Source organism: Podarcis gaigeae (assembly GCF_964106915.1).
Source record: "Podarcis gaigeae genome assembly, chromosome: 1".
Taxonomy (NCBI): Eukaryota; Metazoa; Chordata; class Lepidosauria; order Squamata; family Lacertidae; genus Podarcis; species Podarcis gaigeae.
Window position 1 is genome coordinate 59,914,394 of NC_139678.1, and position 17,346 is coordinate 59,931,739.

Sequence of the window (17,346 nt, forward strand, 5' to 3'; positions counted from 1 at the left end):
AGCAGCCAGTCTTTTAACCAGCAGAAAGCTGCTGATTCATAATAAAGTTTCAAATCCGGCAGGGCAAATCCCCCTCTTTCCTTTGCATCGGTTAAAATCTTAAATTTTATCCTGTGTTTTTTTGCCCTGCCAGATAAATTTAGAAATGTCTTGCTGCCAGCCCTTAAAACAGTCCAGAATTCATCTCCATTGAATCTTGTTTCCGTCAGTTCAGTCAAACTTGTGTTGCACAACATGATAAAATTTCCTCTGCTGTGCTCCTATTAGAATACAGTATATGAGAGACTCTGCAATGAATTGAGCTTCATTAAGTTCAGCTACAATAAAATTAATGGAAATTTTACTATTTCCTCCAGTGGAAGTTGGACAGTGTCTCTAATTGAGCACACTTGTAAAGTGCAAAAAGGGTGGCATCTAATTGTGTCTATGGGCTTTGCTCATTCAACAGGGCTTCATCTTCCACTCCTCCCTCCTGTAACCTCCACGTGCCTCCTCAATCTGTGCTCTAGAGCAGTGTTTCCCAACCTTGGGCCTCCAGCTGTTTTTGAACTACAATTCCCATCATCCCTGACCACTGGTCTTGCTAGCTAGGGATGATGGGAGTTGTAGTCCAAAAACAGCTGGAGGCCCAAGGTTGGGAAACACTGCTCTAGAGTATGGGGGACCTCCAGAACAGATTGGGAAGGAGAGGAAGAGAAAGTTCCATTGCATGAGCAGAAGTTCACCAATGTGGTGTTGAATATCATCCAAGATGTTAGAGAACAAGTTATGACTTGAAGATGGCTATATGCCATCTTTTTGGTAATACAACATAGGCACATTCCCAGATCAAAGTTCTATATACATTTCAACTTCTTTTGTCTGCTCACAGTTAGATGAACATTTCAGAAATAAGGGACTTTTGGTGTTTGGTTTTAACACTTTTGTTGTTGTCATGTTCTGAAAAAATGGCCTACTCTAGTCCATCTTCACATAATTAGTAGGATTTGTAACTTCCACTTGGGTGGGGCTAGTGAGACAGTTGTCTTAAATTGCGCAAAAGCTGAATTATTGCCTTTAAAGACACAGGTACAGTGGTGCCTCGGGTTAAGTACTTAATTTGTTCCTGAGGTCCGTTCTTAACCTGAAACTGTTCTTAACCTGAAGCACTACTTTAGCTAATGGGGCCTCCTGCTGCCACCACACCGCCGGAGCATGATTTCTGTTCTCATCCTGAAGCAAAGTTCTTAACCCGAGGCAATATTTCTGGGTTAGTGGAGTCTGTAACCTGAAGCATATGTAACCTGAAGTGTATGTAACCCAAGGTACCATTGTACTTATGTTGTTTAAATGTAAAACAATTGCGAGCTGTGCTAGTTTAATATATCTAATCTGTGCATGCCACCACCCCATTAAAATCAAAGGCAAATAACTGATCATTGGCACACTTCATATACTTCTTAGTGTAATATCTTGGGGCTGGCATGTGCTGTGCTGTTTCACAGCTATGAAATGTTTACCAGCTTGGATATATTCTCCTCAAAACAGTAGGTGTTTCATGTATTGTTTTGGTGCCTGTTGAAGACATTCTTATTTAGATAAGCCTATCCAGTGCTTAGAATGTTTGTAGAAGTTTTCATTTGTTTAGGTCTATTCTATTGCAGTTTTAGCTTTTGGATGTTTTAAATTATGGTTGTAATTTTTTTAGTGGAAATTTTATTGTTTTAGCTTTTTTGTAAAAAAAATCACTGAGGTTTTTTCCTAAAATCAAGCAGTATATAAATGTTATGAAATGATAGAATAATGATAGTTTAAAAGGTGCTCAGGATTATGCAGAAAAAGACTGAAAAGAAAAGGAGGCAGTGACAGGGTTATGGGGGCTGAGAGACATGCATGAGCTGTGTCAGGGTGGGTATACTAATGCAGCAAACATTCCTGTGTAAGAATATCTGATCAGGGTGCATTCATGACCTCCACTAAAATTAACTACCGAGGCTTCACATGCCAGCATATATTTCACCCTCCACTGTACATCCTTTGACAAAGAAGAGCAGGCTGCATTGTAAATGGATATTCTACCTTCCTTTTAAATATTATGCCAATAAGTATGAATTTCCGGGTCCCAGCTTCTGAGCGAAGTAAATTTTCCTATGATCACTATAAAAGAGTAAGCAGTTCGTAGCTTGGTTTTGTTCTCATTACTGTGGTGTTACCCTGAGGTTGATGTTGTCTGTTTGAGATTCTGAAATTCAGTTTCCATGTTTATTGTGAATTCCTGTCTGTGACCTTTTTCAGATAAGTTTTTCAGATTTGTTTGTTTTAAAGGAGTAATACCTGAGGACTCTAAAGCCAGCTTAATGCATGCAAGCTGTATTGTAAGGGAATTATGTGAGAAGAGGCTTCCAGGGCCAGCCCTACCATTAGGCAGAGTGAGGCAGCTGCTTCAGGCACCTGATTTGGGGCATTGAGAAATGTCACATATTGTTAGGTGGTGGTGATTGTATCTTTACAGCGGGAGTGGCAATTGTGGGATTTTCTGCCTCAGATGTCAAAATAACTTGGCTGGCTTTGATTATTTCCATGCACCTTGATGTAAAGGGAAGCACTATTTATTTTGCCTCTGGCTGCTAAATGTCTTGGACTGGCTCTGAAGGCAGAAAATATCCTTCAGGCAGTTAAAAGTATTGCTGCTACTCACCCAAGGCATGTGTTCCATCTATACAGACAAGTTTCTACTTCTGACACCCTTTAAAAATAAAAATAAAAGATGATTGTGTGCACATATACCCAGGAGTGCTTATTCTGATAGTGAAGGTTGCTACACATGTTTGAGTTGCACTTTTTCTATAACAAATACAACCAGCATATAGCAAGAATAAGTACATTGTTAAATATCATAAAGTTTTAAAGGAACTCAAATTCCTAGGAGGCAAAAAGGATATAATTTTTAAAAATGAGTAACATTTAAAAAGGGGTAATTGCTATTTCTTTACACTAACACCCATGCTTCAGAAGCCTGTGCAAGGAAGGCAATTGCAGAGTCAAATGAATCAATGAGGTATATGGTTTGAAATTAGTTCAGAGGTGAATCTAATACCTTCATATGTATCGGGATTTTTTGCCCAAATACCTAGAAATGTTATGCTGACTTCTGGGAGTGGCTTGGGGGTAACACAACCAGTGCAGTTTTATCATAAGTTTTTGCCAGTGTTTCTGTATGACAAAAACTTTTAGGCTGTAAATTATGCAAGCCTATATCATTTTTTGAAGCATGACAATACTGCCACTTGGCTTCTCTCCCCCCCCCCCAAGTTTAATTAAAAGCGTATTAGTTAAGTAAGTTTAAATAAATATTAAAAATTAAGAACTAATAAAAAAATTGTAGCACAGTTACTTGTTATATTGTTATTCCATCATTCCTCAGCGGTTGTCTTGTTTGCTCAAGTGGGAGAGGACACTTAGCATGGAGAAAGTCTCCTAATGGAATTTCAGAAGAAGGGGCCCATTTCTTCATTCCCCAGATGACTTCTTCTCTTTGTGAAAGGGGAACAAGCTCTGGCAGGGGCTTAAGAGGAATCCTGGATTGTGGTCCTAGCCCAGGAGAAGACAACTTTCCCTCACAGAAGGTGTCCTCTCAAGTAGAACAAACACACTCAAAAGAACAGAATTCCCATCTCTCCCCTTCCTGTTTTTCTTCACAGCAACCCTGTGAAGCAGGTTACGCTGCAAGGTCCAAGATCACACAATGATCCAATGATCACTCATTGGCCCAAGATCACTCAATGAACTTCATCATGCCTGTGTGAGAATTTGATATACCATCCAACACTGGCATACCACGTCCTAATTCAACACTTTAAGCACTACATTACTCAACTAAGAGGCCAGCTGAGAGAACATTGATGTTAAAATATGATTCAGCAGCAAGGTATTCAAAAGCAAAAGTACCAGTTGACAATAGTTTAAAATAGGAGTCAAGTAACTGGAAGTTCCTAAACCAAGTTCAGCCCCATGGGGATTATTTAGCACCAACTGAGAGTGAAAAGAGTTGAGACAAGCGTGGCATCTTGTAGCTTCAGAATTTGATGGCAACAGGGAGTGGGAGTTTAAGGCAGAGGCATCTTCTCTCGCTCCCAATTTAAAATTGCCCTTTAGGTAAATTAGGTTTTGACCAGGGCTGTGTTTTACACTTTATTTTGCACTTGGGATTGTGATAAGCAGGAAATGTGAATGTTCCTGTGAGGATCACCTCAAAGTGCTGATGCTAAGTTTAAGCATAGTGTGAATCTCAACAGTTCCTTGCGGTTTTAGATATCACCATGAGAGGCACTGCATTTTAACACATGCTTTTCTTTTCTTTTGCGGGGCTTTTTTCTGTGACTAACCTTGTCAGCCATCAAGGAGCGGAGCACACTCTTTAGTCAGTTCTAATTATGGTATTTGCTATCAAAAATACAGTGCTCAGCTGTTACTGTGGTATCTCCTTGAGTCATACTCATGAGTGTCTGATTCACACACATGTTCAGAGGGACAGCAGAAGAAAATGCATTTCATTGTTAGTAACTGGCAATGAGAAGCAAAGTCAGGAACACAGGCATTTCATTACAGAAAGTAGTTGTGTGTGACAAATAAAAATTTCCAAGGGAGCTTCCAAATGCACATTTGCTCTGCACTTATGTGTGTATAAACCATTCTTATTTGTTCTTGATTTATTTTTTTAATTAAAAATATTTATAACTCAGCCCTCATCTGTATGAACAAAGACAAAAGAATAGCTTGCTGGATGAGACCAAAGGCCCGCCTAGTTCAACATCCTGTTCTTACAGTGGTCAACTAGATGTCTGTGACAAGTTCGCAAGCAGGACCTGAGAACTCTCCCCTTCTGTGCTTTCCAGCAGCAGCTATTCAGGTGCATAATAGCCTGAAAGTGGAGGCAAAGCATAGCCATCATGACTTGTAGCAATTCATAGCTTTATCCTCCATGAGTTTGTCTAATCCTCTTTTAAAGCTACCCACACTGCTGGCCGCCATTACCTCTCATAGAAGCAGAATCCATAGTTTAACCATACACTCTGTGAAGAAATACTTTCTTGCGTCTGCTCTCAGTCTTCGAGCATTTAGCTTCACTGAATGTCCACAAGTTCTAGAAAGATGAAGAAAAGCTTCTGTCCATCCCCTTCCTCCTTACCTCCTTCCTCCTTCCTCCTTATACATTTCTGTCATCCTGCCTCTTACTCACCTTTTCTCTAAAATGAAAAGTCCCAGTGACTAGGATCCCAGTGGAGATTTACTCAAGTGAAACCATGGTTTGGTAGGTTTCTTTCCCCACCCCACCCCTTCTCTCGTCAAGTAAAGCATATTTCCTGAGCGGGCCTCTTGCTCATTTATCATGTCACTCTTTTAAGCTTTTAAGAAATTGAAGTTCAGCTCAGCGCTTGATTAATGAGTTTGTCAGCTTGATGAAACTAAGGGTAAATAAATGTGCTTAGTTTTTAATAAAATTTCCATGGGAACTTTTGTGCACATGATAGAAGAGTCTTTTGTCTACTGAATAAATCCAGTTCACCTGTCATAACCAGTTCATTGTTCTGGGCCCTCCAAAAGTTGTGGGTGGGTGACAGTCAAAGCATTTGACAAGGCCATATGTTTGACAGCCACCCTTACATATTTTCCCCAACTTGTGCCTTTAAGTTTCCGAATTTTAGAATATAGTTGTTTCCTTAGGTCTTACTCTTGTTTTTTTACAGGCAGTGTCCTGTTTATATTGACTTTATGAGGTCATCTGTCAGAACTTTGATTGCTCTGTCTTTAGTCTTTCAGCAGTGAACTGAAAAATGCTGGGTTATATTTGGAAAAACAATATTGACCTGGCACATCCCTAATTCAAACCCAGAGAATGAAAAGGGTGTGCGTGGAACTCTTTTTCACATATAGCTCTTTCATCATATATGTGTTAGAGGTAACTGTTGTGATTTAATAGTAGTTTTTGTAAAATCCATGAATACATGTTTTTAGCATCATTTGAAAAAAATCTACAGGGAATAGAAGGTCCATATTGGATGGCAGCAATCATGCAGTTCTGAACAGCCAGAATTGGAGCATAAGTAAACTATTGTCCTTCCTTGCCAATTATAGCTCCTCTCCCCAAGTACTTCTCCATCCCTACCCTCCCACCCCCGCCAGCCTAAGCCGCTTTCATTATCCGAGGAACAAGGGAAACATTGAAAGGTGCCTTTTGCTGAGCCAGACCACTAGTCTACAGAAGGCGCAGGGTACCTTTGGCTATCCATATGTTGTTGAATTACAACTCCCATCATTCCTGGTCATTGGCCATGCTTGTTGGGTGTGATGGGAGTTGTAGTTCAGCAACATCTAGCTCTCCAGGATTTCAGACAGGAGTCTACTCCAGCCTTACCTAGAAATTCCAAGGATTGAATCTGGAAAGCATGGAACAGCAAACACAGATGCTCTATCAATAAGCTACAGCCCTACCTGAAAGCTTGACTGGGATGGAGGAAAGCACTTGAGGTGGTAGACAGAAACTATGGGAAAAGTAAGCTAGAGATGGAAACTGCCACTCTCAAATCTTGCTTGTCCCTTGCTGGCAAGGCACTTGCTTTGCCTTCAGAAAGTCACATTTTTAATTTCTTGCATATCCAGTTAAAAAAATCTCTGGTAGAAGAACTGGAGAAAGTCTGGACTTGAGACTTTGGACTGCACTGCCAGTCATGAGTGGACAGTTCCAGGGTTGATGAACTCATAATTTGATTCATTATAACACTTTTTCAGAACTCTGTGCAATGCTTCAGAGTTTTTGACTAGATTCAGTTACTTAATGTCTTGTTAAAAATCGATACATAGATTGTTGTTGTTGTTATAAACAGTAATAAGCATAATATTCCCAGTTCTGTCACTGTGTCTATCTATTTGTTGATCTTTTCAGCCACTTGAACTTGTTAATTGCAATGCAGATTTTGACTGGTTTATCAATGGACAATGGGGAAATGCTGGGCATCACATAATGCTATCTCCTGCAATAACTGAGCTAGGGCTTGATTGATTAAATTCCTAGGGTTTTGCAAAACTGGAGGAAGCTGCAAACTCAAGCAATCTCTTGCCTGTATTCTGCAATGCTTCCATAATTAGCTTAATGCGTGCAAGAAGACCTTGCAATTCATGTAAAGTAAGGTGTTGCTTAAAATGAGCTGTGTCCTTGGTAATTTAGCATTCATAGAATTGTGCTGTAAAGCAAAAACACAGGCAACATCTCTTCCTTCCACTACAAATAATTCTATTAGATTCAGATATGCATATGGTTGAATAATTTTGTATTCAGTAAATGGATGATATTAATAACAATTCTCATTTTCAAATGTGTCAAGATGTAGCTTTCCCCATGTCCTTTTCTAGACTGTATCAGCTCATATCTAAACTATTTTCTTTTTGGCTAATATGCTGAGCATTCTGTATCTTCCTGAGTTTGTAACTAAATAACAAAGTTGTTCATTGTAATTCTATCAACTGCTTTATTAGCAGCAGTTTTTTTGGTATTGTGTTTAGTTAATCTTTCCAGTGCATTAAAGAACTAGGTTTCCAAGAGTGATGTAAAACTGATATGACAAGAGGATGGTTTGCATGAAGGGGGTGGGGGCAGCTTTGATTAAAAATATGAAAATCATAGCAGTGACAAAATGAAATGACCTGCTAAACATCATTCATCCTGTCTGCCTAGATCTGATGAATTACTGTTATTTGGACAGCAATGTATTCTTCAATGTCATTTTAAATGTTCCAAAGCACATTTTACCATTACTTGCAGATAGTTGCCAGTGTATCTATGCAACACTGGATTTAGGTTGGTGCTGGTGGTCCCCCCCCCCCCGGGTGCCAAGACCAGGGGGTGCAGAATGGAAGGCGAGAGGAAGGAGGGCATGAAAATAAGAAATATTGGGGGGCACCAAATTTTGCAACACTCAGGGTGCCATGTAACCACAGTCTGCCCCCTGCCACATCGTTCTTTCTGGGGTGTGAAGATGGCTGACTTCTTCTTTATAGAATTGTTCTTTGTAGAATTGTTCTTACAATATTCTTTCTTGACTAAAAGAGCTTGTTCCCTAAGAATGTTTTTGCAACATGCAATACAACTCTGCAACGATCAAATATCTTGTCTCTGGTCTATATGTGCTTTTGCATTCTTAAAAATAATGCAAGCAAATGTCTTATATTTTATGTGCAGGATAGAATTACCATACAAAGGTTATTCAGGTTATGTCACCAATTAGCGCAGTACTGTCAGCCATTTGAAAAATGGCTATATCTTTAATACATAGGATATTTTTTAAAAAATGGAATATAACTTGGATATGAATGTTATCAAAGTAGGAACTTTTCCAATTTCTTTCTGAAGTCCTTACATAGAAAAATTGCAAAGTATGTTCAGGATTAATATATAAATCTTTTAGAAACAATATTAGGCATTACCAGTGACGATATCCATAGATACATGAGGTTATTTTAGGATGATATGGGATATATGTTTCACAAATCTAATTTGGGATACCAGCTTTGGAACTGTGAGCTGGTTATGTGTAAGGAGAATGTTTCACATGTAAAGTGAATAGCAATATCATTTAGGTTTCTTGCTATCTGCATCCAAAAAGAATTTACCAGTTTAAATAAACGTAACTGATTTAAAAATACTGTGGATCATTTACAGAATTTTTTAAATGTAAAAATGTCTAACGTTTGCTGCAAAAAATATGCTTCAGCTTTTTCAGTACTAGGACATTGAATTCTTTAGCATAAATAGAGAAATTCAGCCCAGTCTCTCTTGCAGACTGTTTAGTTCCATGTCTGATAACCCATTCAGGCTTTAGCATGTTTAGAAGCTTTCTTTAGTTTCCTCCAGCTCTGATGTCAAATTTCTCTATACAAGAAAGACCTGCTATAATAAGCTGAATACTTGATTAGCACAATGCCTTGAATTTTAATGTTGCTAACTTTGTTTCAATCAGCTCAGGGAAAAAGACGAGAAACGTTATAGTCCAGGGATTGCAAACCTTGGTGGTTAGCTTTAGCTAGCTTGCTTGATAAAATTATGGTTTAAAAAGCCAATTAGACACTGTGATTAGTACGTATCTTTTAATCCCCTCTCTGCTTTTTACAGATTTATACAGACTGGGCCAATCACTATCTAGCAAAATCTGGTCATAAACGTTTGATAAAAGATCTGCAACAAGATGTGACTGATGGAGTTTTACTGGCTGAAATCATCCAGGTAGTAGGTAAGTAAGTTTGCCTTTTGTTATATCACAGCCACAATCGTCTCATCAGGAGCAGTTTTTCTGTGAAAAAGCAAATATGTTTAATGAAATATTTTTGTGCTGCTTTGCAGGGCCAAAACAGCCCTTTAAAGGCAGTGCACACATAAAATCATAGCACAATAGCTTAGAAAGTTAGATAAGCATTCATAATAATAATTATCTGAAAAAAATCTTTCTAAAAATCATATAGATATAGATAGTGCTATGGGCATGCATGCTGTTATTATTAGTTGGATTTTTAAAAGAATCATGGGAATGGTTTGTGGCAATTATTTGTTGCTGAAAAGATCTGTCAAAGCAGTATATAATGCACACAACTAAAGCCCAAAAGAAGCTGATGACAAACTTTATGATAGTCACATTGGATTTTTAAATAACTGCTACTGAGCATTCCATTTTTTTTATTCTTTCCTCTTTTCTTTTTGATTAATATTGAAATAATTGATGAGTTAGCTAGCTGTCTGCTGTAGTTTTGGCTTCAGAAGTGGGTATTAGATTGTAGTGTTTATGCACAGAGTTCTTAACATTTCTATTCTGGATTGTGAAATTGCTTTGAGATGCATCATAAGAAGCAATTCATAAATTTTATTATTATTATTATTATTATTATTATTATTATTATTATTATTATTATTTCAGTTTTACAAAAAAGAAACTTAATTCTGAGAGGTTATATTAGTCAAAGCAGAGATCTAAGTGCAAGAACTAGCAGATCCTTGAAAATACTGTAAATTTCTAATGTTACAATCCTATACAGTTGCCTGGGGATGTCCCATTGAATTCAGTGGCACAACTGAGCAGACATACATAGGATTGCACTCTTAAGTTCTGGTTCACAAATTCAAGTTCATCACTTGGTAATTACACCTTCAATCACAGAATCAATATAAGATTGAAATTTCATATCACTTCAAATACCAAGTTTTTTCCTCATAGAGTCAGGGCCAAAGTAGCTGTTATACTTGATGCTATGTTTCTTCTTTTCCATAAATTAATTGCAGCAGTGCGGATTGTTTGTTTGGTTTTGAGATTGCAGCATGCAGGGAGTGGAAGTTTATCCTTTGTCTCCTTTGCTGCCCCCCCCCAAAAAAAAGAAATCCCCCCTGTCCAGCTATGAGTTTTAGTAAAAGATGAAGAAGTAGTTCAACAGTGATGGGAACTAATGGATCATCACAGTGCTCTCTATGTTGGGCTTCCCTTGCATTTGACCCGAAAACTGGTGTTAGTGCAGAATGCTGCAGCACAGCTGTTGACAGGAGTGAGACCTTGTCAGCATATAATTCCTGCACTCAGAAATCTGCACTGTTTGCTGATTGGTCACTAGGTCAAGTTCAAGGTGCTATTGCTAGTATTTCAACTCCTTAACAGTTTGGGACTAGTTTACCTGCAAGATATTTTCAGATTCAACCACTCTGATCTGCAGATCTGGAGTGTTACAGGTACCACATAATACTCATTCTGTATTTGTAAGAAATCAGCCTTTTAGCATGGCAGCACCAAAACTTTGGAACTCTCTGCCTGTTGACGCCAGGAAGACACACCAGCTCTTTTCAGTGCCTGCCAACAACATTTTTATTTAAGCAAGTCTATGCAGACTTGGGACATGGGTGGCGCTGTGGTGTAAACCATTGAGCCTTGGGCTTGCTGATCAGAAGGTTGGCAGTTTGAATCCCCATGACAGGGTGAGCTCCTGTTGTTCATTCCCAGCTCCTGCCAACCTAGCAGTTTGAAAGCACGTCAAAGTGCAAGTAGATAAATAGGTACTCCTCCGGTGGGAAGGTAAACAGCGTTTCCGTGCGCTGCTCTAGTTTCGCCAGAAGCAGCTTAGTCATGCTGGCAACATGACCCGGAAAAACTGTCTGCGGACAAATGCCAGCTCCCTCGGCCAGAGTCGTTCGCAACTGGACTTAACTGTCAGGGGTCTGTACCTTTACCTTTTTTATGCAGACATTCAGAATGTTGACATGTTTTAATCAGTTTTTTTGGCTCATTATTATTTGTCAATATTTTTGAAGGTTTAAAATTGTTACTTTTAACAGTTTTTCTTGATAATTTCATTGTTTTATTCTTTCTGCAAACCACTTTGAGGGTTGTTTTTTTTAAACAATCAAGTGGTATATAATTTTAATGAAATAAATAAAACTTCTTTTTACTATAACCCATAGCTGTCCAGAATAGATTTTCTTGGGGAACTGGGGGGAGATAAACCTCCTCTCTGTGGATGCTGTGATCTTGATAACAATCAGGGATTCTCTACAGATGTAATTAATTTAAGAAAAGCAGGACACTTAACTGCTTGCTATGCACTCAGTATACTGTGTTGTTTTTGAGCCTCAGTTTGTACATGCAGCTTCCAGTCTGCCATATGAGGAGCACAGTGAGCAACTCTAGAGAAATCAAATGTTGTACTTGGTTGCATAAACCAGCCCTCACTTGTTTGTTAAATAGCATGGGCCTCGTTAACCTTGAAGATTATTGCAACTGAATAAGCTGGGTATATTTATTTTCTCAGTACTGTAGTGATAAAAGCTCCATATGTTGCTGGCATCATCAGCTCAGGTTGCGATCTGCAGAAACTGGGGGTGTACTGCAGCTCACAGCACTGGAGTGTTTCCTGCTCTTCTTCCACTTTTGCCAGTTTGTCAAGTTAATTATTTCCTTTAGTGATCCATCCATATGGTCTTGTCGCCCACATGGATGAAATAGCAGTGAGCTGAACACTCAAGAAGTCCATTAGCACAAATTAGAATGAACAAGAGAAGAACTTTGACATTTGACATTTTCTGCCAAAAGCACTAAAAGTGACATAGTGGGTCTTCACTAGCAAGAGGCTTCAGGTGTGGTCCATCTTTGACCTCATTCACTTCTTTTCTCTCACATTGCCTGGACATGGGTGACATATATGCAATTTCATCAACATCCATCGTACTTTAGCTAGTCTGTTCCTTTCACCAACAACTTTTTAATATATTAATATCTGATTAATTTACACATTCCTAACCCAATTTTAAAAGTTAACCCCAAAATTTAAGCACACACAAAAATACAGATACACATTGTCAAAAGAAGACTTTAAAATGAGAATCTCAGCAGTATTGTCTGGTTTTTCACTTCCTCCTAAATGATCTAGAGTTAGGGATGATCAATGAAGCCGCCAGAACCCCAAAAATGGAGGGGGGGGGAAAATCCTAACTTCACAAATAGGTTATTGGAGTCTAAACTGATGGTGACTGACCAAGAATGAGACATTGGGCTCATAGTGGATAGCTTGATGAAGATGACAACCCAGCTGTGGCAGCTGTGAAAAAGGTTAGTGATAATCCCAGGTTAGTGATAATTAGGAAAGGAACTGAAAATAAAACTGCTAAGGTCAGCAGTTCGAATCTGTGCAGCAGGGTAAGCTCCTGCCAACCTAGCAGTTTGAAGGCATACCAGCACAGTAGATAAATATGGACTGCTGCAGTGGGAAGGTAAACAGCATTTCTGTGCACTCTGGCACTCATCACAGTGTTCCCTGCACTGGCCACATGACCCGGGAAAACTGTCTGCTCCCTCAGCCTGAAAGTGAACCTAATAATCAAATTTGACTGGACTTAACCATCCAGGGGTCCTTTACTGCTGTATTACCTGCTGTTATACAAATCTATGGTGTGACTAAACATTGAACACGGTGTACAATTCTTGTTTCCTAACTTCAACAAGAATATTGCACTGCCTGCAGAGGACTCTGTTTCAGCTAATGCATCAGTTCCCAAACTCAACTAGCAGGGCCTACCAGGAGCTGCCCAGGGTCCTGATTTGCTTTGCCTTCCACCAAACCGGACCTGGAACGGAAGAGGCTCTGGTATTCATTACCATGTATCCCCAAGGGCCCCAGTCCCAGCAGAACGGGATAGAATGTAGAAGGAACTTACCACTTACTGTTAAATGAACATAAAGCAAAAGCACAGTCTTGCATGGGTTTTCATTCACCATAATTCCATAACCCCCGCACCTATCTTTCTGAAATTTTGGAAGTTACTAACCTAGGGTTACCTGTGCTGTGTATGCCATTTTCATAAAAAGTGCCCCCAGAATCACATATGGGTTAGGTATGAAAATCTACTTCCCCAAGACTTTTGCATAAAAACCCTTTTGCCTGAAATTTAGCAAGCTTCATCTTTTCATTTTTTTTCAAGAATATTTATTAAAGTTTTCAATAATAATACAATAAAAATCAATAAGTAAAAAGACAATAATAATAATAAAAATACAAAAATAAAAATAATTTTAAAACATAAAGTTTCCATTACTTATTTTTCATTACCTTATTTCCCAGACCTCCTCATACCTCCCTTTTTTGTATTCCAATTCTAATTATTAGTTCAGCAAATCCTAATTAATAAATTTTAACCTATTTCTGAATCTTTTTTCCCCATATTCTCTTAAAGCATTACAGTTGGAAACCACTTAATTTCTATCCGACATCATTCTAACATTCATTAATTTTGCAATATTTCTGTAAATAGTCTTTAAATTTCTTCCAATCATCTTCCGCCGACTCTTCTCCCTGGCAAGCTTCATCTTTTCAGAAGGGGTGGCTATGCCTGCAAATTCCATCCAATTCTTCCTTTAACTTTTCTGTTATAAGTTTCACTTTAAAAACAAACCCTCAAACTGTAAATTTTGACACCAAAAAACCTCCTACACATATTTATATGCAATTTGGCAGCCTCATTAACTCAGAAACTGTTCCTGTTCCTGAAAAGTTCACCTAGTTCTGAAAAGAAAGTAAAAAGGTTTCTCCTTGTGTATTTCTTCATGTTAGTCAATGCATATACATCTGAAACCTTTGATTTTTCTAAAGCAAGGCTTCAGACCCAAGGCAAAGCAAGTGGTACTCAAAGCTGTCTGAGGTGTTTGTGAACTGACCCATTTTCCAAAACAGAATGCAAACCAAATCTTGCCTTCCGTGCAGACCAATAGTTTTTACCCATGAAAAATATAACAAAGACAGGAAAGAAAGTTGTATATTTTCAAGAGTAGGAACACTTGACTTGATTCTCTTTTTCCATTTCTTCTTCTCATTGCTTTAATATGTTTGGGTTCAGTTGTTTAAGAACAGTGAATTGTTAATACGTAAGATTTCACCACCACCCATTTCCATTAAAAAGAAAACTCATCTTTAAGCACACCTGCTCCTATTTTAATCTCTCAATTTGACACGAAAAAATTGTAGTCATTTGTATCCCATATACTAGCTGTAGGCAAAGTGAATATCATTGTCACATCTGAGGTGATAATATGCACCTATAGTGATTGTGATCACAGTTTCAGTATAGCTAATGAAATGGAAGCTACTACATCACAACTCATCCAGAAAGATAACCCCAGAGCTCTAGATATTTTGGTCTGGATTGGAGAGATAGCAGGAGAGAGAGCTGGAGAGGAGGGTGAAATAGGCATTTAGAGGCTGCTCCCCTCTTTATGCAATTTCACTTATGCATGTCGGGGCCCAGAACATAACCCCCACCTGTATATATGAACATGACCTAAAATACCATGGGTTACTTAGTGGTGGTGGTGGTGTGTGTGTTGCCTTTTTTCTTGCTACAAACGTGGTTTGTCTGGAATTTTCTTGCTACAGACAAACATGGTTTGTCTAGAATTTGTTCAGGAGTCCTGGCGAAGGTACTTCGCAATACTTAATCCATTGTTTTAAGGCAATCTGAAGAGGGAAAATATTCTTGTTTGCTGCCAGTTTTGTGATGAATGGAAAGAAGAGTGAACAGCTTACTTCTTGTTCAAGTTTCTTGGGGAGGAGGGGGTGTTATCCTGTCTCTAGTATTGTTATTCTTTTAAAAAAGACAATCAGAACTGTTTTGTTTTTCTTGGACAATTCTACGATGACTAGAGACGTGCAAGGATTAAACTGGCAGGGGCAGCACGAACATAAACTTTCAGTATGTCTTCATATTTTCCAAGATTTTGAGAAGACTGCTATTGACTCACTACTGTATGCTCCATGTTCACCAACATCCTTAGTACTGTTGCACTTCATACCAGTCAAAATTACCACTTAGAACCTTTCCACACATGACCCTAAAGTCATATTTTAGCTCTTCTTTAAATGAATCTTGTTAATAGGCAATGGAAAGACTCAGTCCACAATAAAACCTGGATTGGAACATCTCCAGATTCTGATATACTAGAGCTTGTGGAAAACTTGAAGTGGATTTTTAATCAGTACAGAAAAGATCCACTTTCATACAAACTGCATATTGGGGGGGAAATAAGAAAAAAACTATAAAGCAAATTTACTTTTAATGTGAATGAAATGTATAATGCAGCTCTTTATGAATGAGGGCACTTTATAAAGAAGCAAAATGACCTCCAGAAGAATATAAGAAGTGTGTAGATGGATCAGAACAGCATGACAAATCTCTTGCTCAAGCTATATCTCCCAAGTCAACAGGCAGTTTATGCAAGTGTGTGCGCACGTACGTGTGCACGCGCGCGCGCACACACACACTCACTTCCAGGACTTGCCAGAGTCATAATAATTTTGGAAGAAATTCGCTGGAATGAGCATTTTTTTAAAAGACCCTAACACACCCTATTAGTGTGATTATCATTTTGAATTGTGAACACCCAAAAGACAGCTTTCAGCTGCTACCACATCTCAAAGCCATCAGCATGCGTTATCATCAAGCTTTGCTGAGACCAGCAGGGGAGCATTAATCATGGCTCATATGCAGCAGTACCTCTTGTGTGAGTTTCCAGGTCCTACACTGCACAGCTCATGGCTCATGTCCCCCCCCCCCTTTCTTTTTGTGAGAGGAGAGCCATGGTTTTGACTGCCTGGTCTTAGTGCTTTCACTACTCGTACTCCATCCTCTCACTCCTTTGGATTCCACCCCCGACTCCTACATGGGAAAGGAACAGATTGAACACGACATTAGTGTTTGAAAGCCCCTCCTTTCATGGCATATGGTTGTATTTTATGATTGAAGGGAAGTGGGGAGCATGGTAGTCTGATAAAACTTTCTGCTAACTATGGATAGACACCCTCCTACATGTACTTATCTAGTTGTGAATATGGTATGATCCATGCAAAAGCAGGACCAAGCAAGGTTCATCCTACCTACAGACAGCCTGCAAAATGCTGCTGGCAGATGTAAGGGATTTTGTTTGCTGGTGACTTATCATTTCTATATATAAGTTTGGAGAAACCAGCAGCTGCCCAGCAAAGCTATTTCAGGAATACTTCGCTATCGCTTATAGCATAGAGGAGATGTTGCCATATACATTTAATACTCTGCGTCTCCATGTAGAAGCTAGTAGTCTTGGAATGTGCCTGTCACCAACGAGTTGAAGAAAAGCACTCTTTTAGGCTGCCTTCCAGTTTTTGATCAGCTCAGTGTATGAGAAGCAAAAGTTAGGCCAGTCTGCTTTAATGTGGAGTTAAGCCATTTAATTTGCTCTTTTGACATGAAGAAGAAAGAAGCCATAATTCATCATCTGAGAATGTATGGAATGAGTACTTAAAAAGACCATTATTTTTGTTAAGGCATGTTTTCACCCAGTTGCCATATTTATGTATGTGTAGCATGTAGTATAGTGGGTGAAAACAGAAATATTGTTTGCGAATGTAGATATTTCTGCCATGCAATTATTTTGTTCTTGTTATGCTAGAGAGCTGATGCACAGAGATCTGTTTAATATCTGTATACTATGCTGCTTAAACTGATAGTTTTTTGCCCTAAAAGTAGGGGACTAGTGTGTTCTACTGGATGATATGCTGTACTTGTGTCTGAAAGACTGCAGTTAAAATCCGAAAGAAAGAGGGGGATTTGCCCTGCCAGACTTGAGGTTATATTACGAATCCGCAGCCTTCTGCTGGTTGAAAGATTGGATCTTACTGGAAAACACTGATGTCCTAGATCTGGAAGGGTTTGACAACGCCTTTGGGTGGCATGCATATTTGTGGTATGACAAGGTCAAAGTGCATAAACTGTTTAAAAACCACATTGTCAGGAGAGCAATTTTAATGGTCTGGACAAAG

The 17,346-nt window shown here is 38.8% G+C and overlaps 1 protein-coding gene and 1 long non-coding RNA gene across 16 annotated transcripts in view; one reads left to right on the forward strand and one right to left on the reverse strand.

The window, feature by feature from the left end:
* The window catches only part of NAV2 (neuron navigator 2), a 555,491-nt gene that overhangs the window by 349,923 nt on the left and 188,222 nt on the right, over positions 1-17,346 (forward strand). For all 13 annotated transcript variants that reach the window (XM_083748518.1, XM_083748520.1, XM_083748503.1 and 10 more), the window contains one exon: positions 9,146-9,263. In XM_083748518.1, the coding sequence (XP_083604644.1) occupies positions 9,146-9,263 (118 nt within the window). The remainder of the gene's footprint in view (positions 1-9,145; positions 9,264-17,346) is intronic.
* Positions 1-17,346, reverse strand: part of LOC310851156 — a 37,819-nt gene that overhangs the window by 11,774 nt on the left and 8,699 nt on the right. For all 3 annotated transcript variants that reach the window (XR_014567596.1, XR_014567597.1, XR_014567598.1), the window contains exon 2: positions 16,046-16,207. This is a non-coding gene — a long non-coding RNA (uncharacterized lncRNA). The remainder of the gene's footprint in view (positions 1-16,045; positions 16,208-17,346) is intronic.